Raw genomic sequence first — 23,989 nt, forward strand, 5'->3', positions numbered from 1 at the left:
AGGTGATTCCCAGGCCGGAAGAGTCCCTCCGGCAGGCCCATCTTGCCCCCGTTTTGCATCAGGAACCCTCTCGGATGCTCTGAGCCACCATCCTCAACCCGGATCTAAAACCCGGGATACAGCTATCAGGCCAGCCTCTTTCTCTCTCTACCCCACCCCCTCTTTCTGGCGTCCATCCCCTCCCCAACACCACCTCTGCTGCTGCCTCTGGCTGTGGACCTGCACCTCTTCCCCAGCCCGCCAGGCCTGGGGAGCGGGGTGAGCCTGGATTAGAGTCCCCCTAACCTGGGGCTCTCCCAGGCCATGGCCCGAGTGCTCCCAGGGAGGAGCCCCAGACCCTGAGCATCTGCTAGAGGCTTGGCAGAGGCCCCGCGGGGACTGTGTCTTCTGAGGACAAAAGGCGGCGGCCAGCAGGCAGACAGCCGGGGGGGGGGGGGGGGGGGGGGTGCGGGGGGTGCGGACCGGCAGCCAGGCGGGCAGACGGTTAGCAGGGACCAGGGCTGACCCCCACCTCCCAGCCTCCCAGCTTGGCTATGGCATGAAGATGGGGATGGGAGTGTGTAGTTGGGGGAAGCACCTGCCCGGACCCCTGCCTACCATCTGGCTGGGCACTCCAAGGCTGTGGACTGCCCACCTGGTGTTCCCCAACACCTCCAGCCCTGCCCAGTGCACTCCGGTGCCTGCTTCCCTTCATTGCCTGCGATTTAGACCAGCCCGGCTGTATCCAGGGCAACAGAAGCAGGAGTGTCACTGGCCTCCAGATCATTGAGGGTCCCACGATGTGGCCTGGGCTGTGATTTCCCCTGGATGAAACAGCTTGAGCTCCCTCCCTGGATTCCAAGAGAGCCCTGCTAAGAGAGACCAGGTAAGCAGTCAGCACCCCTCCACCAAGGAAGGGGGTGGGACTTCGGTCTCCCCATACATATTTCACAGTCTCCATCACTGCCATGCTCTCTGCCTCTCTCTTACTCTGTTAGTCTCTCTTTCTGCTCCATCACAGGGGCTAGTTGAACACCCAAGCCTGGAGGCTCCTCTAGCCTTCCCCATCTTCTTCAATCCCAAATGTCCCACAAGAAAGGGAACCACCACCTGTTTCCCCACACAGGGTCTGTTCTTATCATTATGGTTATGCTTGGGCATGAGGCTGTGTTAGTATTTCCTTGCATGGCAGCTGTGGAAGGGATGCCCAGAGCCAGGCTGTGCTCCCCTCACAATACCTGCACCCTGGGCAGACTCAGCCTCCTGCCGCTACCTCCTCTCTCTCTCTCTCTCTCCCTCCTCCCCAACTCTCCTCCAGGTTTCTTGGCCTGTATGCAGGGTGCGTGTCTGTCTGTCTGTGTGTGAGCCCCTAGGTAGCAGGCTGGTGGGTAGACATGACAGAGAAGCTGCCCCAGCCCAGACCAACCACCCCTCCCCCAACTCCCTCCTCCTTTCTTTCCTCCCTCACTTCCTTCTTTCCTCTCTTCTTTCCTTTCCCTGTGTCTCCCCACAGGTAGCACAGACTTTTACCCACTCACCACTGACAATATTGCTGTGATTCCCAGCTAGGGGGAGGAAGCCACTGTAGGGCTGAAGGAAGGTGAGGTGGGGGTGGGGAGCACTTCCAGGCCTTAGGCTGCCTGGTGGCTTCAGGATGGCTCTGTGAGGGCAAGGACCAAACCACATGACAGCCTGTAGGGGTCACAAGGCTCTCTGTCTCTGTTTCTGACATCCATGTTGTGTCTGGAACCCCCAGAGCTATGGCTTAGTGCACAGTGGCCAGAGGTCTTTGTGCCCACTTCCCCAATACTCATCTGGAGGGCCAGGAAAGCCTGGTATATGGAGAACATGGATGAATTCTACCAGAGACCTTTCCTCCAACTACTAGTTCTGCAACTTTAGTGAAAGCATGCTACTTATCAAGCCTTGGTGTTCCCATCTGTCAAAGGTCTGGTAACACTTCCTTCATGGGTATGTGTAGGAATTAAGTGAGTTGGTGCATGTTAATAAAGGATGTGGCATGAAAGTGTCTCTGAATCGATGTCAGTAAAGCTTGTGGTCAATATTGTTATTGATTATTCATGATTAATACTGTTACTGATTGTTTAGGGGAAGGGTTGGTCCCTCTTCTCCAGGGTCTCAGCGGAGACCTGAAGAGGGCAGCAGGTGAGCAATTTGGGGGAAGGGGAAGGAAGACAGGAACAGTTCTATGTTGTTACTTCTCATTTGTAGGGAGTGATGCATGGTGATTGTGGGCAGAGCCTCCTACCCCCACCCTACTCCAGGCCTCTTTACCTGTACTTGTTCCCTGTTTGTGTCTATACACACAGAGGCTTGAGCCCCTGTGAGCTAGGAGAGGCCTGGCTTGCAGCCTGCAGCATTCCTGACCCTGTTGGTGTATGCGTCTCCCTGTTGAGGGGATACTTGGCAAGAGTTTGGCTCTGGTCAGTGGCTGGCAGTGCCTGCAGATAAGGCTGAAGCTTCTGAGATCACAGAGCTTAGGGTAAAGCTGGGGTGTGGCCAATGCAGCAGCTAGACCTATGGGGATAGGTCCCAGGGAGTTGCTCACCTGGAGCTGGAGGTAGGGGTAGGGTGGGGTCTGCTGACTGGTTTGTGAGTGTGGAGGTGGGGGACGGGGAGGACATAGACTGAGGGGCCAGTGGCTGGAGGAGGGTCCTCAAGGCCAGGAGAGAAGGAAGAAGTGCATACTTCCAAGGCCCAGAAGACCCCCTCTGTGGAGGCAGGGAGGGCTGGGGCTTTTGGATGAAGAGTAGACTTTTCTGAAGAAGCATTTGGTGCGGAAGGGAGGGGACCCAGCCCGTGGTCCAGAGGCATCCTGGGCCTGAGCGTGGGTGTATATGTGCGACTGAAAACGTGTGGCTGTGTGTGCAGTCTGTTTGTGTGTTCATGTCTGTTTATGGGTACTGTGGATGTGTATGAGTCTCTGTATATGTGAGCAGGCCCTGTGATGGTGTGAGTGTGTGAGTGTCTGGGTAGGCTTGTGTGTACAGGGGGGTGGGTATGACTGTGCATGTCTTGTCTGGGTGAGCAAGTGATCATGTTTGATTCTGAACCTGAGTGAGGATGTGTTTCTCTGAGCCAACAGGCCTGTTGAATGTCTGGTTGTATATGTTTGTGCTGTCAATGTGTCTTTGAGTGTACACCTGTGTGTAAATGTTTGATTGTATGTGTGTGAGTGCATAGATTTTGGAATACCTGAGTGTGCATGCCCAATTAGGTGATTGCCCAGTTGTGTCTAATTGTGTATATTTGTGTATGCTTATGTGTGCATATGAGTGTGGGTATATCTGAATGGTATTTGTGAGTGTAAGGACATATATGTGTGCATGTCCATGCATGTATGGGAAGGTATATGTGTGTGAACATGCTACTGTGTGAGTGTCTCTGTCCTGTCTATGTGTGATTAGGCTTGTGTGTGAATGGATTTGCCAGCATTTTTAATTATGTGTGTGTGTGTCTGTGTGTGCATGTTTGATTGATATTGTCTGTAGACAATATATATCTACATCTGATTGGGGAGATGTTAGTGTACATGGGCTCACTAGTATAAGCAGAACTAATTGTGTAGGTAGGAGACAGTGTGCAAATATACATGGTGTGAATGAAAATATATTTCATGGATATGCATATGTGTGCATGTCTGATTATATGTGTGAGTATGGCTGCAGGGATGTATAGTTGTATGTATATGCTCATTGGGCTGTGTGCATGGGTGAATGGATGCATTTGTGTATATGTCTAATTGTCTTTTTGGGTTCACTGTTGTGTGTGAGTGCATGTCTGATTATGGTCTATGTGAGTAACTACATTTCATAATACTTGGGTGTGCATGTCTCATTACGTGTTTTGTTTAGTTTCTGAATATGAATGCAAATATGTGTTTAAATATGCCTGTGAGTGGCTTTAGGTGTACACGTGTATGTATATCCTAGTATGTGTGAACATCTGGCTGTATGTGTGTATTTGAGTGATCCTATATATATATATATATGCTTGTGTTCAGGAACATCTAATTGTGTATGTGGATAGGTGTATATGTGTATGAATATGCCTGAGTATATGCATGTTTGAATATACAGGTATGTGAATGTACAATTTGTAATGTTTGTACAGTTTTAATTCTTTGCGTGTTTGTGTTTATATATCATTGTTAGGGGGCATATGTAATGACTATATGTTTGCACTGCCACTCTTGGTCTATAAATATAAATATGTGTGTGTTTGTTTTTTGAGTGTGTGTATGTGTGTGTGTGTCAGTTCTTCTTGTGCAGGGGTACAAGTGTGTATGAGAATATGTGAGTGTACTTCCATGTGTGCACATTTGTGAACTTACCTTTGTGTCCAAGTCTGTTTGTGGTAATGTAGGTATAAATGAATCTTCTTTTTTTGCATAGCTTCTAATGGGTGTATAAATGTGTGTGAATGTACGTGGCATACAAATCTGACTGCAGTTGTGTGAGTGTACTTGTGTTTCCATGCCTGATTTTCTGCATATGAAAATGAATGATTTATAAGTCTTTGTCTATATGAATATGCTCATAGGTGAACATGTCTAGTGTGTACAAGTCTGTGTGTTAGAATATATATATATATATACACACACATCTCATTTATAAGTATGTGCGTATCTAGGTGTATATGTGCGTGAGTACACCCATGTGTGTGTGAATATACTTATATGAATGTGTGTGTGTGTGTATGTGTGTTTGTGAGCTTGCCTCTGCATGTCCATGTCTGTTTGATGTCTGATTGGATGTGAGACAGAGTCTGCCTGTTTGTGGGCATGTGTAAGTATGCCTGTGTGTACACCTGTGTTTGTGAGTGAATATATGTCATACAGGGGTATATATCATATATGTCATGTGAATGTATGACATGGGTATTTCTATGTTTGGAAGTAAATGGATGTGTGACCAGGTACAGAGTGAATGTGCATTGCTGTGAGTGTGCCAAAATGTAGGAATGAGTGTAGGTATTGGGGCATGTATGTGATAATGTGTGTTTGTATGTATATGTGAAAGAGAGACACTCAGTCTTGAGCCTGTGCAGATAGTCCCTATCCCTGAGTGGGGGAGTGATAAAGGAGGGTATGTATGAGTTTGTGACTCTATGTGTATCCCAGTATGTATTTTATGTGCATGTTTGAGAGTCAGTGGTGCCCTACTAGACCATGTCTGTTTGTAACTGTGTAGACATCAGACAAGAGGATAAGTTATGAGGCCTGAATGATCGATGACCCCCTTCTGGGGCCTCTCTGGCCTTACCCATGTGTTGGGCTTTCATTGGGGTCTCAGGATAATTCCTATCATCATTCACATCTGGGAAGTGAGAACCATTAGTGGCTGATTCCCTCCTGGGGAAGGGGGCCTGTGACCTCTTTAGAAAATGATTCCTTGAAACACAAAGACCTCCCTTCCTGTCCCCCACCAGCGATTGCCCAGGTCAGAATAGCATTGTATGGTGTCTAGAGAAGGTAAATGGGTTTCACAGAGGGCACCCAGGCAGAAATCTAGTTACAAATGTGTATGAGAGAAGGTGTATCTGGGTAGGGGAGTGTGTGTGTGTGTGTGTGTGGAAGTATGTGGATAGGTGTATATGTGTGTGAATATGCCTGAGTATATGCATGTTTGAATATACAGGTATGTGAATGTACAATTTGTAATGTTTGTACAGTTTTAATTCTTTGCGTATTTGTGTTTATATATCATTGTTAGGGGGCATATGTAATGACTATATGTTTGCACTGCCACTCTTGGTCTATAAATATAAATATGTTATAAAAATAAACTCAATTTTATTGAGTTTATTGAGTTAAAAATTTTATAATAAAATATAAATATTTATATGGTCTATAAATATAAATATGTTATAAAAATAAACTCAGAAAGAATCTGAGTTTTTTGTATGTAAGAGAGAGCATGGTTGTCTCTGGGTAGGATGTGTATGTGAGACATTTTGGTGTATTTGGGAGGGGTGATTGTGAGTGTGAGTGTATGTAAATGGTATGTTTGTGAAGGAATGTGGGGACGTAGGGCTATTTGGACAAAGGATGATATGAGTGAAAGTTTAAGTGTAGCTGGGTGTGAATATACATGAAGATGGGTATATTTGAGGAGGTAAGGGTCAGTGTATCTGAATGGTGATGGAGAGAAAGTGTGTGGGGAGTGAATCTAGATGGTATGTGTGCTTGATATTGTAGGTATATCTTTGTTGTGTATGTAGGAGGGAGTGTGGATCTTTCCGGGTAGAGTATGTGTGTGAGGGAGTATGGGTGTATTGGGGTGGGGTGTATACAAGTCTGGATGGTGTGTAGGTGGAGGACAGCATAAGTGTATCTGGGTGATGGACATGTGTGATGGGTTGTATCTGGATGGTGTGTATGTGAGAGTGAGAATTTGGACACATCTGAGTGGGATTGTGAGTGTATGTGAGTGTACATGTAATTGGGAGAGTGTCTATGGATGGTGTGTGAGGGTGTATCTGCATGAGATATGTGTATGTGGAATGTGGGTACATCTGAATGGTGGTGAGTAAGAGAGAGTGGGGGTGTTTCTGGATTGTGAGTATGTGTAAGAGAGTATAGGTGATTCCAGGGGTGTGAGGGCATGGATGTATCTTATTGGAGGAGTATATGGATGTATCTGGATATTATGTGAAAATTTGGGTGTAACTGTGTTGGGGGTGAGCGTGGATGTATTGGGGTTTGAGTATGGATATCTAGATGAGATATGTGTGTGTGTGTGAATTATGGATGTATCTGGGTGGTTTGTATGAAGGAAAGTGTGGGGGTACCTCTGGGTTGTGTGTGAGAGTGTATGTGGGTGTATTTGGGTGGAGTGTGTTTAAATGGTGGTATGTCTGGATGGTGTATGTGTGTGTGTGAACATAGGTGTATTTCAGTGGAGTGTGTAGTAAAGTATATCTGGATGGTGTGTGTGAGAGCTTTGCTTGTGTGTCTGGATGGGGGCATATAAGTGTATATTAAGTGTGTGTGTATACCTGCATGGTGTGTATGAAAGATTTGGGGGGTATATCTGGGTGGAATGTTTGTGTACAGAGTGTGAGTATATCTGGGTGGTATGGAGGGGATGAGAGCGTGGATGCATCTGGGTTATGGAGTGTGTATGGAGGTGTTCCTAGATGGCATATGTGAGAGCTGGATGTATTTGGATGGGATGTGTGTGAATGTAGATGTATCTAGATCTGGTGGGGTGTATCTACATGGTGTGTGTGGGTGTGAGTGTATCTCAGTGGTCCGTATGGGATGAATCTGTATGGTGTATGTGTGATTGAGAGGATGGATATATCTGCGTGGGGCTGTATTTGTGAATGTGGCTGTATTTGGGTCGTGTATATTTGAGATAGAGAGAGAGAGACAAAGAGAGAAAGTAAGAAAGTGTGGTGTATCCGGATAGGATGTGTGTGTGAGTGTGGGTGTCTCTGGATTATGTGTGGGTGGGTATCTGAATGAGGTGTGTGTCTGTGCAAGGGTGTGGATGTATTCGGATTGGGAATCTGTAAGTGAGAGTATCTGGGTGGAGCATGTGTAAGTTTGAGCGCATCTGAATGGTGTGTGTGAGTATGGGTGTATCTGAGTTTGAGGTTTCTGTAAGTGTGGCTGTGTCTGGGTGGAGTGCATGTGAGTGTAGGTATATTTGAGATGTGTATATATGAGTATGTGTGTATTTGGATGGTATGTGTGTGAAAGAGTATGGATGTATCTGTGTTGGGTGTATGTGAAAGTAGTTGTATCTGAATGGTGTATGTCAAAAAGGAGAATGTGGGTGTTTCTGGATAGGATTGTGTGGCTCTCTGGATGGTGTATGAGAGAGATAAGGTGTATCTGGATGATGTGTGTGAGAAAGTACATATGGGTGAAACTGTGTGGGGTGTGTGAGAGTGAGTTTATCTGGGTGGGGGTGTGTGTGTGAGTATGAGCATATCTGGATAGTATGTGTGAAAATGTTTGGGTGTATTGGGGAGGGGAATGTATCTGAGAATGTGGGTGTATCTGTATGTGAGTGTGGATTTATCTGGATGGTATGTGGGTGGTATATGTCTGGATGTTTTGTGTGCTCAATAGTGTGGGTGTGTCTGAATAGAACGTGTGATTATGGGTGTGTGTATGAATGTGTATGCATTTCCTAGGGCATGTATCTCTCTTCTGGAATGTCCATAAATGTGAACATGTCCATGTTTGTTTGTCTGTGTGCCTAGGCATGTGTGGCTGTGTGTCCCTGAGTGTGTCAGTAAATGGGAACTGGTTTGTGTGTGCAATGTGCTTGTGCTAGAGTGGTGTATATCTGTACAGGGGAGGTGAGTATGTTTCTATATTTAAGTTGACTCTTTAAGGACTCTGGAGCCTAGTTCTGCCATGTGTGGCTTTGGGCAAATCACCTAACCTCCCTTTGCCTCAGTTTCTTATCTATAAAGTGGAGATAATAATACTACCTACCTCCTAGGGTGAGTATTGGATGAATTAATATTTGGAAAGTGCTTAGAATAATGCCTGACAAGTAATGAATGAAGCAGTTTCTATGTGCATATTTGCCACATTATTTGTATCCATGTGTGTGTGAGAATTAGCATATCCTGTCTCTGTGTGAGTGTGTACATGAAAGTGGATTTGTACTTATATGTGTCCCCATGTAGATAGAAAACCATAAGTGTGTGAGAAAGAAAACATATATCTTGGGACTGGATGGAGGGGGGTTGCTCCTGTGTATATATTTCACAATGCACACACATCTGGGTGCATGAGAGAATATACCTTTATCTGTGGTAGTTTAGTGTCTGTGTGAGTATGAGTGTTTTCTGTGTTACTTGTATGTCTGCATGTGTGAGCATACTTCTATCAGTGTTTGCGAGTGTGCATGCCGGTGTGTTTTATTTTTCATGCCAGTGTGCTTTATCCAAATATGCAAACAACTTTTGTAGTAGTCAGCATGTGAAAGTGTGCATGTTGTGAGTGTCTATAATGCAGAAGGGTTGGTGTACAGGTTTATATGTGATGGTGTGGGTTGACCTGTGTGTGTGTGTAGAGGGTTTGTGTCCAAATGGCTGTATGCTAGAATATGTGTATCTGTGTTGCATGAGTGTATGAGCAGGCATGAATGGGTGAGGGTTTGTGTCTCTCTGTTTTTATAGGCATCAGTGGGTATGTGGGTATGTATATGTGAGCCTGCATTGCTCTGCATGCTTGCTTGCCTCTCTGTGTATGCAGCTGTGCCAGTTTGAATGTATTGTGTCTCCCAGAAAAAGCCATATTCTTTGATGCAATCTTGTGGGGCAGACATAATAGTGGGGATTAAGTTGGAACTTTGGATTAGGTTGTTTGCATGGAGATGTGCCCCACCCAGCTGTGGGTGGTGACTCTGGTGGGATACTCCCATGGAGGTGTGGCCCCACCCATTCAGGGTGGGACTTGATCAGTGGAGCTGTATAAATGAGCTGACTAAGAGCTGGAACTCAGTGCAGCTGGGAGTAATGTTTTGAAGAGGAGCAAGCTTGCTAGAGAGGAACGTTCTGGGAGAAAGCCGTTTTGAGGCCGGAGCTTTGGAGCAGACGCCAGCTGCCTTCCTAGCTAACAGGTTTTCCGGACGCCATTGGCCATCCTCCGGTGAAGGTACCCGATTGCTGAGGTGTTACCTTGGACGCTTTGTGGCCTTAAGACTGTAACTGTGTAGCGAAATAAACCCCCGTTTTATAAAAGCCTATCCATCTCTGGTGTTTTGCATTCCGCAGCATTCCGCAGCATTAGCAAACTAGAACGGCAGCAGTGGGCCTGAGCAATGTGCCTGTATGTATATGAATATGTGCCAAGGCAGAGTTGGGTTTGTGTAAGACAGTCGGTTTTGTAAGATGTGAGCAAGACTTGACCTGTGTCTGAATGCCAATTCTTATGTCTGTGCATGCTTGACTGTATTGGGAAGTGTGTAGGTCCTTACAATTTGGTTTGCATATATGTATGTCTGCATGTGCCCAATGCATCTCTGACTAGGCCTGTCTTTCTATAGAATGGGGGTTATATCTGCATGTGTGTTTGTGTGTTGTATATCTTTATGTGATATGCTGGTCAGTGGGTACCCACTAGCCTGTTTCTGTATTTATGAAGAGGGTTGTATGTGTGGTTCTGTTTATGAGTGTCTGATAGTGCTTCTTAGCTCAAGTGTGAGTGTATGTGCAATTTGAATTTGTGTGAACACATGTGCCCATGTGCATTTATCTGTGTGTGCTAGTGTTTCTATGCAGTGTGACTAGATGTGAATGCCTTAGGGAATTCACAACCCAGCACACGGAGAAAGTGAAATATTCCTATGACACAGTGGAGTTCACTGAAGAGGATTTAGGGGTACTGGGGTTAGGTAAAAAGAAATTCCTTCCATTTTCTTTATATTATATAACTGTGGTAAGAAAAACAAAATTTCAAACTTTTAGGGAAGTTATTAAATGTTAATTTGTATACAAGGTTCAAATGAAATCTTTTCAGAATTTTTTTCATGGCACACTTGAGCTCACTTCTAAGAACATGACTTTTTGTTCACTGATGCAGATTTGTACTGGCCAATATTTGTGTCCACTTCTCAGCTTTTGGTCATGACTGCCCTCATTTTAGTCTTGATTTAATAAATCTGTTGGTGCTCAGCATAGATCTTCTACATCAAGGTATTGTGCTTCTTAGTAAAAACCCAACCAAAACAAATGAAGTAAGTAACCATCAGCAGTTTTGACACGGATGTGGATTTCCATCATGACCAACCACTTCTTGATCTTGGAAGGCATATTGTTGAATGTAAGATCCATTCCATGGAGGTTGTTCAAGCACATTTTGCCTTAATGTCCTCAGTAATCTGCTTCAATTTATGAAACCTAACTGCCTGGGTCTTTAGGTCAGCAAGTTCACCTCAAAAATGCAAGCTTTGGGGTCACTGGATACCGTTTTGATGTCTGACACATCAGGTGCAGTTTCTAGTATTGAATATGGCTGGTGCTCTCACACCATACCAACCTTTCTTACGAAATGGGACAACTGCTTGTTTTGTGCCTCATAACTCACTTATTCCTGCCATGGCCAAGCAGAGACCTAGGTTTTATGCTTGAAATAGCTGCATGATCTCTTTTATCTCTTGACAGTAGTCCCATTAACAGGAAACTGTTTGCTTAAGTAGGTGGAAGAAAATGGTCAAGGAGTACTTTGTTTATTGATCAAAACTCCTTTCTCACCAATCATCAGAATTTGGATAATTCATAGTTTTTGAATTTTGTTGCTTCAAAGGTGGGATCCCTCTTTAAATCGAATGCTTTTTCCTTTTCTTTAAATCAAATGTGATATTGAAATTTCTTGTAACAAATGTTTATGAATTTTGAATGCAATGGAAAATTTTCATTTTGAGTATTTTGAAATAATAATGAAGCTTTTTCCCCAAGTAGACACATACAGTGCTCTATTCATCTTAATAAGTCTTCTTTAGTATTCAAATTGTATCACCAACCAAACATCACCCAAGGAACCATACTTAACCTCACTTCTTCTAAGCTGAAGTTTTGCTTCGAATCCATACACCTTGTCAGTATACTTCAATATAGTGAGTGTCTTTGAAATTGTTGATGTAGTTTTATTCGTGTGCTCAAAAAGCCATTTGCTGAAGCCAGTAAGCATCAAATCTACAAAACGAGAATCATTCACAAATGAAATTCTTCTTTTAACTCATCATTTTTAAAGATAAAATCCTCACATGCTTACATTTAAAACAGCAGAGAACAGTATACTGTTGCCAGTTCTTCATAGAAAGCTGAAAAGCAGGTGGGGAGTGCCCTGAGATTTAATTAAATTCACCTAGCACATTAACTATGGAAATTAGACCCAATGGGAAACTTTTACAGGTGAGGGCTCCTCAGTGAATGAATCTCAGGGTTTCAGAAAAAAATTCTAGATGTAAAGCCCTTACACCTTCCTGCCATCCCAAGGCAGCCTCAGTCCACAGACCTGTACAGAATTTCCACAATGTTTCAAAATATTCATGTTTGAATGTTTTTGAATGATGAATCTTTGAATATTTCAACCTTAGTTTATTTTGGTGCTTTTTGCATTTCTCGTCAGGATTTCTAACTAGTACGTGGAACTAAGCACAGTTAATCAACATCCATAGATGCGTCGATCTAAAATGAAAATCTTTTTGATGCAACAATCCTCTGGGTTAGTGCCATCTCGATGCCCTCTGACCTGTTGTCAGTTTGTCTCCTAAAAGTAGTAATTGAAAGTGACCTCTTCCCAATTCCATTTATTTCAGTGGTCCCAAATATAGTGTAGACAATTTCCCTGCAGATGGCTAAAATGTGAAATTCTACTAGGAGGGGTATCTTAGCTTTACTTGTTAACTGTGCAACCCTGTCACTAGCTGGTTAAATTCCATCTAAGAGTGTTCTAACCCATCTCATAAAAAAACCTCAGTTTCTTAATTTGCACTTCCCAACACTTTAAAAAAGCTCAAATTTTTCTCTGTGTGATAGTTTTGTGGTCAGTTGCCCAACATAGCTTGCTTGGAAACAAAGTTTCTTTTGATAAATTTCCCATGCAAATCAGACATGTAGGCTGAGGAAGAGAGGCTTATTGGGCACCCAAATACAAATTTGAAATAATCCTTGTTAAATTGCTTAAATTAGGGACATCCTAGGTTTTGTTGGGCTACTGTGTTTGACTCATGAGTCTCTTGATTTTGCAGCTTGAATCAAAAAGTCCATTTTAATGGGAAAACATGTCTTAAAATTAAATCTAATTGAATATAAAGTATTGAAGGGGTCAGCAGACCTTTGTGACTTTTGAAAACAGATTTTTCAAAAAATAAATACTAGGTGTTCTGTACTCTTAAGAAAGCAACACTCTGGAACAAACTGCATCATAAACATGTAGTAATCAAAAGAGGAGCACTGAAACATAGATTTTCATGTAATTCAACACTTACAATTCTGAAAAAGTTCATAAACTACAACTAGTGTTACATACATTTGTGTATAATCAAAACTACAAAGACAGTTGATCTTCTGAGGCCATAAAGGCCTAGATTTCTCTTTAATGAATCAATTCAATTAAATATAGTCTGATTTCATTTACTTATTGACAAATATTTTACCTAAAAGCAAAAATAGAATAATTCATTATGAAATCTCACCAAAAATCAGACTTTGGGTAATTTTTAATATCAAAAGCCAATTAACAAGTAAATCAATCAATAAATCAGGAAATAATAGAAATGATATTGTTGTAATGTTTCTTAAACAGTCTGTCTTTTAGAAATACACACTGAAACATTTATGGATGAAATAGTATAATAGATACGCTTCATAGCGGGGCAAGTAGGTGGGAATATAGGTGAAACGACTGAATATGAGTTAATAATCAGTGAATCTGGGTGATGGATACATTTTCTCTACTTTTTATGTTTGAAATGTTCTATAATAAAAAGCTTTTTATAAAGAACACTCAAGAAAATTAAGAAAATAATTATATTCTCTTTAGGAATACCTAATACTACTTAATAAGAGCAACAAACATACAACCCTTCTATATTTGAACCAAATGTCATGGAAAAATACAAACAAGGTCAAATTAAAAGTAAAACAATCACTGTACACGTATAGGCCACATGAAAAACCTGACTGTTGATAAACAAGTGGCAACTGAAGTAACAATCAGATTATCGAAGAAGTTTCAACAGGAAGCGACAAAAAAATTTACAACATTCGCTTTCACATGGCTTCTTAGAACTCCGGCTAGGCAGCTCTGCTAGCATTTCTACCTGTGGGTGCAGGAGTTATTTGGTCTGTTCACATGAGCAGGTTTGTCTCTGGGTGTACACCCACTGCAGGATGTGTATATCAAGTAAGTATGTCTGTGTGTGTGAGCCAGTTTGTATGTGTACACGTTTGCCCATGAGTGGGTGTCTGTGTGTGCAAGAGTGAGTCTGTATATGTGGGCAGTTTTTATCTTTGTATTTGGTTGTACTTGCATAATGCTAGGGTGTGTGTATAAGTGTGCCTCTGTATATGTGTGTGTACATGTGTGTGTTGTTGTGGGTATATGTCTGTATGTGAGTGAGAGTGTGTATGTCAATGGGTATTTGTTTATGTGCCAGGATGTACATATCTGCATTAGTGAGTGTGTCTAATCTATGTGAGAGATTTGAATTGGTGTCTGTGTTAGAGGGTGTGTGTATGTGAGCAGTTTTGTACTTGCCTGTTTTTTCTCCATGCAAATATATCTGTGGGTATCTGAGGAGGATTGCATCTGTGTTTATACATACCTATGTGTGTGTGTGTGCACCTGTGTCTCAGGGTTCAAGGGCATGTGAGCATGCTGGCATATGTAAGTGGCTTTGAATCTGAGTGTTAATGTGTATAATGGTGTTTGTATATGTAATGGTATCTGCATGTGTGAGAGTTTGTGTACATAAATGAGAGGATTTGAATAATTGAGTATGTTGAGTCAATGCATAATATGTGTCTGTGTGAGTGACTGCATGTGTGAATCTGTCAGTGTGTGAGAGTTCATGTGTGTGTGTGTGTCTATGTATATGTTAGGGGAGTTATAATTGTGGTTTTATGGACCATTGCATATATATGTGTGTGTGTGTGTGTGAGTGTCTGTGTATATGAGCAATTTGCAGCCCTGTCATACCCAATGTCCTCTTTTATGTAACATATTCTCTAACACCCTTTTCTATCCAGAAATTAAGTTCTTAGATAATAGAATCTATCTGCACATAAAATTTCAAAAGAAAATCCACATAGTGCCTTAACTATAAATAAGAAATAAAAATTAAGTGACTTATAAGAAAATAATTTGTGTTAAATTATATAAATGCTTTTGGGTGTGGCAATCCCCAATGAGGCTTGTAACGTCTTACAATGAGTAGATGTGGATTTGGGAGGAGGGAGGGATATCAGAAGCTGCTCCTTGCACAAAGTGCAAGAAAATGACAGGCAGCGACCAAGGGATTAGATTTTGTGAAATGGTGAACAACTCCAAGGAAAGTTCACCACAAAGCAAAGTACAGTCTTTCCTTGATTTACACAATAGCCACACTCCTGTACAATTCAGAGTATATTAAAACCATGGAGGAAAATTGTGTTTATCTATGAAGTAGAGTTAGATTATAGGTTCAGTAAATTACAAGTCCAAAGTCCTTGGGGATGCGAGACATGTTGGCTGTGTGGTATTACCTTTCATATTGCTGGATGGCCAGCATCCATGCCCCAGACCTCTGAATGTTAAAGGACACCCACACACCCCAGGATTGTGACAACCAAAAATGCCCCTATACATCCAAAATGTCCCCTTGGGGACAGTAATGCCTTTGTTGAGGAGGAAGCACTGGAGTTTAGGCAGGGCACGCTTTGTACCTCCATGTGTCTCTGTGTGTGTATCTCTGTATGTGTGCACGTGTGCCAATGTCCCTAGGCACACATATGTTGATGTCCCTAGTATGAGCTGCTTGCTGTTTGTGAGTCTCTATAGCAATAGGATATGTGTTTGTGTGAGTCCATGAGTGTGTAGATGTCTGTGTATGAGGGTGTCTGGGCACAGGCAGGTGTGTGTGTGCTATGTGCATGTGCACACACCGTTAGCCTCACCTGGGCCTGGACTGTGGCTGTCAGTCTCTACTGATAGGAGAGCCCTCTCCTTATTTATTAACACCATCTCCCCAACTTTCATGGCAACAGCAGGCTTTTAATTTGTTTGCTACTATTGTTTCATTTTGTTTTGTTTTTGTCTTGTTTTAGTTTTCACCAAGACTCTGGGCTACACGTTACCCACCTTCTCCGTCTTAGTGTGTCTATCTCCCTCTCTCTCTCTCCATCTTTATTTCTGTCTCGCTCTAACTCCATCTCTGTCTCTCTTCATCTCCTTCTTTCTCACTTCTCACCTGTCTGTTTCTTTATATCTTTTTCTCTCTTTCCTTCCCCACATTATCCTCCCCCTCTCTCCTTCCCTGTCTCTCTGTCTCTTTTCTGTCTGTCTTGCGCACTCTCTCCCTCTGTGTGTGTGTCTGTCTGTCTCTGTCTCTGTCTCTTTTTTTTTTCATTCTCCCTTTCTCTCTTCTTCCCCTTTCTATTTCTGTCTCTTCCATACTGTGTGAGGCTGTCCCCCCTTTCTCTGGTGCTCTCTGTCTTTCTCCCTCCTACATCTCTGTCTTTTTCTCTCACACACATGCCTGTCTTTCTCTGTCACTCTCTGTGTACTCTCTGACTCCCTCTTACATTCTCTCTCTCTGTCCATATCACTTTTCCCCTGCCTCCCCTCAAGTCTAAGATGCAGGCAATTGGCTGGTCCACAGTTCTTTGGGGGCTATCAGGCCTTGAGGGGCCAAAAGGGGGCCCACTCCCCTACTTCTCTCCAGCCCCTCTCCTAACACCCTCTCAAAGCCTGCTGGTATAGGCTCTGAGACTTTGAGGTGCCATCAAAAAGCCTGGCCCCAGGTGGCTATGACAGGCGTGGTTGGATTGAGCTGGGAAGCAGTGCAGAGAAGAGTTAGAAAGATGTCTACTCCAACCCTACTTCCCCCAACCTCCAGCTAATCTCCAGCCCTGGTAGTCATTCTGAGCTTCTCCAGCTTCTGCCAAGTGGCTGTGCTGCCATCCCTCTGGGACTTGCCCTGTTATCACATCCTTATGTCCCTCTGCCCCCAGCCTGCACACACCAGAAGCTCTCCTATTTTTTCCTTGTGCCAGATGCACACCCTACACCTCTCTTTCAGCCAAATTCTACCTGGATGCCTTCAGGAAGCCCTCTCTGACCTACCAGTCCATTTAGTCCTTCTGTCAACTAATTTGACATATTTTTTATTGAGAGCCTACCATGTGCTATGTACCACTCCTCTAGATGAGCGTGTGTGTTCATTTTAATAGGGTAAGGCAGGCCATAAACCAAACTAAAAGTAAATTATATAATGTGTTAGAAGGGATAAGATCTATGAAGAAAAATAAAGCAAGGGAAGGGGCATAGGAGTGCTGTTTTCTCTGGACTGTATTATTGCAGGAGCCTCCTAAGTAGTCTCCCTACTTGCACCCTTTGTTCCACATGGTCTGTTCTCCTCACAAACAGCAAACTAGATCCTGTTAAATCCTAAGTCATGCCATGTCTCTCCTCTGCCCAAGACCCTCTCATGACTCCCATCTCACCCAGAGTAAAAGTCAAAGTGCTCACCATGGCCCACGTGATCTGACCTCATCACTTTTCTGACCTCACCTCCTAACACTCTCTCCCTTGCTCAGTCTGTTCCACTGACACTGGCCTTGCTCTTCCTCAAATGTGCCAGGTATAATCCCCCCTCAGGGCCTTTGCTCTGGCTGTTCCCTCTGCCTGGACTTCTCTTCCTCCAGATATTTACCTTGCTAACTCCCTCACCTCCTTCAGGTCTTTGCTCAGATGACACCTCCTCCATGAAGCCTTCCCTTTGCACCCCATCTAAAATTGCACCCCCCCACCTTAGCACTTCTTATCCCCTTTCCCTGCTTTATTTTTATTCTTAGGAACTTATCAGCATCTCAGATACTATACTTTACTTATGTATATTCTTTATTATCTAGAATATAAGCTCTGAAAGGGCGGGGACCTTGTCTGTCTGGTTCACAGCTATATCTACAGTGCCTAGAACAGTGCCCTGGAACACAGTGGATGCTCAATAAACATTTTTGAATGAATGAATGAATGAATACACACAGGCAGGCATATATCTTTATATTCACACATACCCCCCCATCTCACTAAAAGTAAAAGCAAAGTCATCACCATGACCCACAAGACCCTACATGATCTGGCCTCTGGACAGATCTCACTTCCTACCACTGATCTTACTGACCTACCACTGTCTCCCTCACTCACTCTATTCCAGCCACACTGGCCTTCCAGCTATTCCTCGAGCATACTAGCACATTCTTGATCACGAGTAAAGAAATCCATTTAGTGAGTGGCTATCAGCATTTTTTGAAAAATGAAATAGAATAGGAAAGAATGGAGTACATTACACATAGGGTCAGTACTATTTTGTGAAACTTTTGGTTTAGGGGTGTGCGTGTGTGTGTGTGTGTGTGTGTGTGTGTGTGTGTGTGTGTGTGTTGGTTGTTATGTAAAATGTATTTTTTACTATGGGTGGCAGGCAAAAGTGTTCAAAGAACACAGCATTAGGGCTTTACAAAGGGGAAGAAGGGCTGCACCAACATCTCCACCTCACAGACCTACCAATGGAGGAAACAGGTAACCAAGGACATCCAGAGAGATGAAGCACCCTAACCCAGTAAAGAGGGGTTAGGAGCAGGAGTGGGCCAGGGGCAGGGCCTAACACCAGCCAGGGAGTAAGTGGGGAGGCCACAAAGACACACTAACACTGCCTCTTCTGTTTCTCCCTCACCTTTCCTTTCCATCCGTTTCTCACTGTGTCTCTTATGTTTCTTTCTTCCTCTCTCTCTCTGTCCCTCCCTCTCCCCACTCCCTCTCCTTCTCTGTCTGTGTTTGCCATGTCTCTCTGGCTTGGTCTCTGTCTCTCCTTATTCTTTCTCATCCCCTCTATTTCTGTCTCAATTTCTATGCATGTATATCTCTGTCACCATTTTTCTACCTCTTTAATCTCTCTCTTTCATTCCCACTTTGTCTCTGTGTCTGTGTTTTTCTCTCTCTGTTTCTCCCCTGCCCTCATCTCTCCATCTCTCTGTGTCTGTCCCCCCCCACCACCTTTTCCCCATTTGCAGGTGCAGGATAGCTGATGGAGTCCCCCAGAGGCCGTGGAGTACCAGACTGGTTGACCCCGTAGGGTTAGGAGTAGCCCCTGCCCCTCAGTATGGCCAACACCACTGGAGAGCCTGAAGAGGTGAGCGGCGCACTGTCCCCACCGTCAGCATCAGCTTATGTGAAACTGGTGCTGCTGGGACTGATCATGTGCGTGAGCCTGGCAGGCAATGCTATCTTGTCCCTGCTGGTGCTCAAGGAGCGTGCCCTGCACAAGGCTCCTTACTACTTTCTGCTGGACCTGTGCCTGGCCGATGGCATACGCTCTGCAGTCTGCTTCCCTTTTGTGTTGGCTTCTGTGCGCCATGGCTCCTCGTGGACCTTCAGTGCACTCAGCTGCAAGATCGTGGCCTTTATGGCTGTGCTCTTTTGCTTCCACGCGGCCTTCATGCTGTTCTGCATCAGCGTCACCCGCTACATGGCCATCGCCCACCACCGCTTCTACGCCAAGCGCATGACACTCTGGACATGCGCAGCTGTCATCTGCATGGCCTGGACCCTGTCTGTGGCCATGGCCTTCCCACCCGTCTTCGATGTGGGCACCTACAAATTTATCCGTGAGGAGGACCAGTGCATCTTTGAGCATCGCTACTTCAAGGCCAATGACACACTGGGCTTCATGCTCATGTTGGCTGTGCTCATGGCAGCCACACATGCTGTATATGGCAAGCTGCTCCTCTTCGAGTATCGTCACCGCAAGATGAAGCCAGTGCAGATGGTGCCAGCCATCAGCCAGAACTGGACATTCCATGGCCCTGGGGCTACCGGCCAGGCTGCTGCCAACTGGATCGCCGGCTTTGGCCGTGGGCCCATGCCACCAACTCTGCTGGGTATCCGGCAGAATGGGCATGCAGTCAGCCGGCGGCTGCTAGGCATGGACGAGGTCAAGGGTGAAAAGCAGCTGGGCCGTATGTTCTACGCAATCACATTGCTCTTCCTGCTCCTCTGGTCACCCTACATTGTGGCCTGCTACTGGCGAGTGTTTGTGAAAGCCTGTGCTGTGCCCCACCACTACCTGGCCACCGCTGTTTGGATGAGCTTCGCCCAGGCTGCTGTCAACCCAATCGTCTGCTTCCTGCTCAACAAGGACCTCAAGAAGTGCCTGAGGACTCACGCCCCCTGCTGGGGCACAGGAGGTGCCCTGGCTCCCAGAGAACCCTACTGTGTCATGTAAAGCAGGCTGGTAGGCAGACAGGCAGGGAGAAAGTCATGGCCACCATCATGGGGCCAACAGCAAGGGAGGGATGGGGCCACATATTAGGAGACTTCCCTTCTGAGCTCCAGTCCCAGCCCCTCAAACCACCCGTAATCTAGACACCTTTGCCAACACCTCCCCAGGGTTGGGGCCTGGGTTGTGGGGCTGGGAAACAGGCGTTTCTAGTTTCGTGAGGCCTGTCTCCACTGCCTCCTTCTCTACTTCTACAATGTCTCTCTCCCTCTTTCTCTCTATCTCTAAGAAGTGACAATTCAGAAAAAGAAAACAAAACTGAAAATGCGGGTTTTTCTAACAGCTGAGGAGACAGGCTTTCTTGCTTTAATGTCTCTCCTTCTGACATTGTCCAGAGGGGGGAAATTTGCCCTGTAAAATAGACTTCCAGAGCTCTTATTGTCCCCTCTGCTCCCAGGCACCCCCTCCAAGTCCTTTAGCAAGGCCTGGATGCTTTAAGGAGAAATTGATCCAGGGCTGCTGACAAAAAGGGACCAAAGGAGATACTAGGTCCCCAGGGAGCAGAGCTATTTGCCATGTTGTGTGCAATGTTTTAGGTCAACCCTGGTCCCAAGCCCAGTCTCTTCTCCCTCCCCACCATGTCCAGACCTCCCAAGTGTTTCTTAAACATCTGGTTGAGAAGCCAGAGAGGGAGGGAGAAGGGTCTGCAGGGATGGGCCCCAGGGTAGGTGAAGAGCAGGATGTGAGCTGAACTCTTGGAGATGAAGAGACCCAAGCTTGGCTGCATTCTCTCACGCTGCCTCCTGGATCCCTGACCCCAAACTCTTCTTTCTGAAGATGGAAATCCACTCCACCCCACTAGGGCTGATGTGGGTGCCATACAGGCAGGAGCAGCCCCCAGAGAAGTGTAGGGAGAGAGCTGAACTCCCCAGAGTAACTGAATCCCAAAGTCTGGGATCACAGCTGAATTCATCTCCAGAATTGTCTCCTGGGTTCATGGTACTCGTCTGAAAATAAAAACTCTCTGTGGGCCTTGGTAACTCATAGAGGTACAAACTCCAAGGCACTGTGGACTTGTGTCCACTCCTCTCTGACCTCTTTTTGTCCCTCTCAAACCTCAGGGGCATCAAGCCCCGCCTTGGTAGCCCTTGGCCTTCTGGGCCTTCAGCCGTGAATTTCCCTCCTCCCAGTAGCCCTTTCCCCCCTTCCTCCCTCCACCCTTACCTACACCCAAAGGGAAGCAGGCTGGAGCCAGTTTCCCCAGGTGGGAGATACCAAGCCTTCCCTCTAGGGGCAGAGAGTATGCTGGGCTCACTTCAAGGTCGGTTCTTGTGGATGTGTGAGCCAACCTGGCACCCCTTTGCCTGGTTTAGCCCTGGCTGTCTGCTCCACCCCCTTCTCATTTCTTAGAGAGGGGGGAGATCTGTATTTATCCACCCCCCCTTTCCCTTCCCTATAGAAGCCCCTGTCCTAAGCTCCCTCCCTAACCCAAGACAGCTCCAGTTCTGGGGAAGCCTTGACCTAAAAGGAGTGGGGAGGGCACTCTAGGCCGGAGAGACATTAAGGAGCCTGGCTGTGGAATGGCCCTGGAAAGGCAGGCCAGAATGACTGAGAGGCTGGGGGTGGGGAGATGCCTGTTCTCTCAGTGATAATGATGGGGGTGCCTTTCCCAGGGGATGGGGTGGGGGTCCATGGGGGTGGGGGGGTGACTAGGGTACATTCAGGAGGGTTTTCCTCCATTTCTTTTTTCTAACTGCCTGGATTCACCATTGGATTTTGTAAATGGAAAAACTGAAATGAACAATGCTATATTGGATGTTTTCTCTTTCTGAGTGTGTGTGCATGTGTGTGTGTGCATCCAGCTGTCCTGTCTGCATGACCGCATGTGGGGAGGTATGCTTGAGTGAGATGGTGTGTGTCTGTGTGACTTTGTGTGGGGGGGGTATTCCTAAGGAAAACTTGCCTGATGCACACATGTGAGCAAATGCCTGTATGTGGAGACATACTGGTGCATACACACGCACATACACACATACACATACACACATATATATGCAACTAGGTGAGAGGAGACAAACTAGAGTGTGTCCCTGCAGTAGGAGGTAGAGTGGTTGGAGAGATGGAACTTGAAAACTGTCCGTGTGTATATGTAGCAAGAGGGTAGACTCCTGTCTCATAAGATCTTCCTCCCTTGGCCCGGGCTCTGAGCATGAGGGGCAGAATATTTGAGAATCCCATCTCTTCACAAAGTCTGGAGCCCCCAGATACCACTCCCAAACCCTGTCTCAGTCTCCTCCCCAAAACTCAAACAAGATGTTCCCAAAACCTGACCCTCATGGAGAATGAAGACTGGGAATTGGAGATCAAACTTGGAGGGAACTGAGGGGGTTAGGAGATGACCCCCATAAAGTAATGGCTTCTGGAGAGACTACTTAGTCTGGGATGCCCTGCCTAAGGGTTCACTGTATAATGCTGGGACTTTGACTTTGGTAAACTGACTAAATTCAGAAGGAGGAATGTCACAGGGAAAACACCCAAGTCTGGGAGTCTACCCAAGCCAGCCTGCTTCCTGGGCACTCGATCAATTCACTATCTATTTATTTACTTATTCTCTCAGGTGCACAGAATTGAGAGGACCATGCTCTCCTCAGTTCTTGGCACACTATATCATTGGTCCGTGTGAGGCCCCTTTATTCTTTATTTTGTTTTGTTTTTCCCCTTCATCACTCATCCCTGACCCATCCCCCACACACATAGGCACCCACTCTTGTGTATTTAACATTTGTCCTTCCAATCCACCCTTCATGTGTTTATTTACATGTATGTGTATCTGTGAAAACTATACGGTATTGTTGTGTGTTTTAATTTGCATAAACAGTATTGTACTATAAATCTTGTTCTGTTTCTTTTTTCACTCAACATTCTGTTTTTGAGAGATCCAGCCATGTTGCCTTATGCAGATCTAATTCATTCTGGTGGTCCATATTATGCATATATTTCACATTTTTCTTATCCATTCCCCTGGTAATGAATCCCTAAGGTTACCTCCAATTCTCTGCTACAGCAAGGCTGCAATGGGCAGCCTCATACCCCTCTCTTTAGGGACACCTAATTTAGAAGAGAAAAAACTGAAGCTCAGAGATGGCAGTGATTTGGTTAGGGTTACAAGGCGAGGGGCCAAGTTGTGCTCTGAATCGCAGATCAAAGCCAGAGCTCCACCACTGTGCCTCCTCAAGAGAGCATCCATCTCTGGCCACACACGCTCTAAATTATAATTTAAAACACTGCTAACATTGAGGGGATGGAGAGGAGAAGACATAATTTGTAGAAGACGACACAGAAAGTTCTAGAAAATCTAGCAGATGAGCTGAATCACAATCAGTTTAATGACGCACAGGAAGTTACATTCGTTTGTGATTATTTCTAGAGCCATGTTGCAGAAATGGAAAACACCACGTCAAAACCTGGCCTCAAACAAATGGACTTGGGTTTCTAAATTCCAAGCACGGTTAAGGCAACCTGAGATCCAAGGTGGTGGTGGTGGTGGTGGGGCTGTATCAGAATACCAGAGTTTGCTCCGGGAGCCAAAGCAGATTAGAGAAGGGGCAGATTTAAGAAGTGCGTAGTTGCTGGGGGAGGGGGAAGAGGAAAAACTATTGCGAGACCCTCCCAATTTTATTTCGCCACATCCTGTTCAGTGCCTCTTTGCTTTTTTTTGTTTATTTGTTTGTTTTGGTTTTTTGTTTTTGGTCTCCAGAACCACTGGTACTTTTCCCATTGGAAAAAACGCTGGAAGAGTGAGGCTGAGGGGCTTCTTCCCTTGGCTTTTCCGTGCAGCCAATCGCCCGGCAGTTTCCCTCTCGTCGCGGAGGGACTCAACCCGATGATTGGCGGGTCCAGGAGAAACCAATGGGAAAGTGGTGATGTGTAGTGTTGGCAAGCAGATTGCATGAGGGCTGGCTGGGGTGAAGGGAACGAGATCGCTGCTACGAAGGCCGACAGCCAATGGCGAGGCAGAGCAGGCCCCTTGCGTCAGGGAG

The 23,989-nt window shown here is 45.2% G+C and overlaps 1 protein-coding gene across 1 annotated transcript; it reads left to right on the forward strand.

The window, feature by feature from the left end:
* The first annotated feature begins 483 nt into the window (after positions 1-483).
* GPR173 (G protein-coupled receptor 173) lies at positions 484-21,602 on the forward strand. The gene is made up of 2 exons (XM_037821912.1): positions 484-865; positions 18,745-21,602. Exon 2 carries the CDS (start codon positions 18,834-18,836, stop codon positions 19,953-19,955), a length of 1,122 nt encoding a protein of 373 aa, XP_037677840.1. The 5' UTR covers positions 484-865; positions 18,745-18,833; the 3' UTR covers positions 19,956-21,602.
* Positions 21,603-23,989: the final 2,387 nt, after the last annotated feature.

The sequence above is a fragment of the Choloepus didactylus genome, chromosome X (genome assembly GCF_015220235.1).
Source record: "Choloepus didactylus isolate mChoDid1 chromosome X, mChoDid1.pri, whole genome shotgun sequence".
Lineage (NCBI taxonomy): Eukaryota > Metazoa > Chordata > Mammalia > Pilosa > Megalonychidae > Choloepus > Choloepus didactylus.

Excerpts from the sequence above, each read along its gene's own strand:
- GPR173 (XM_037821912.1), top strand. The coding sequence starts at position 18,834 with ATGGCCAACACCACTGGAGAGCCTGAAGAGGTGAGCGGCGCACTGTCC.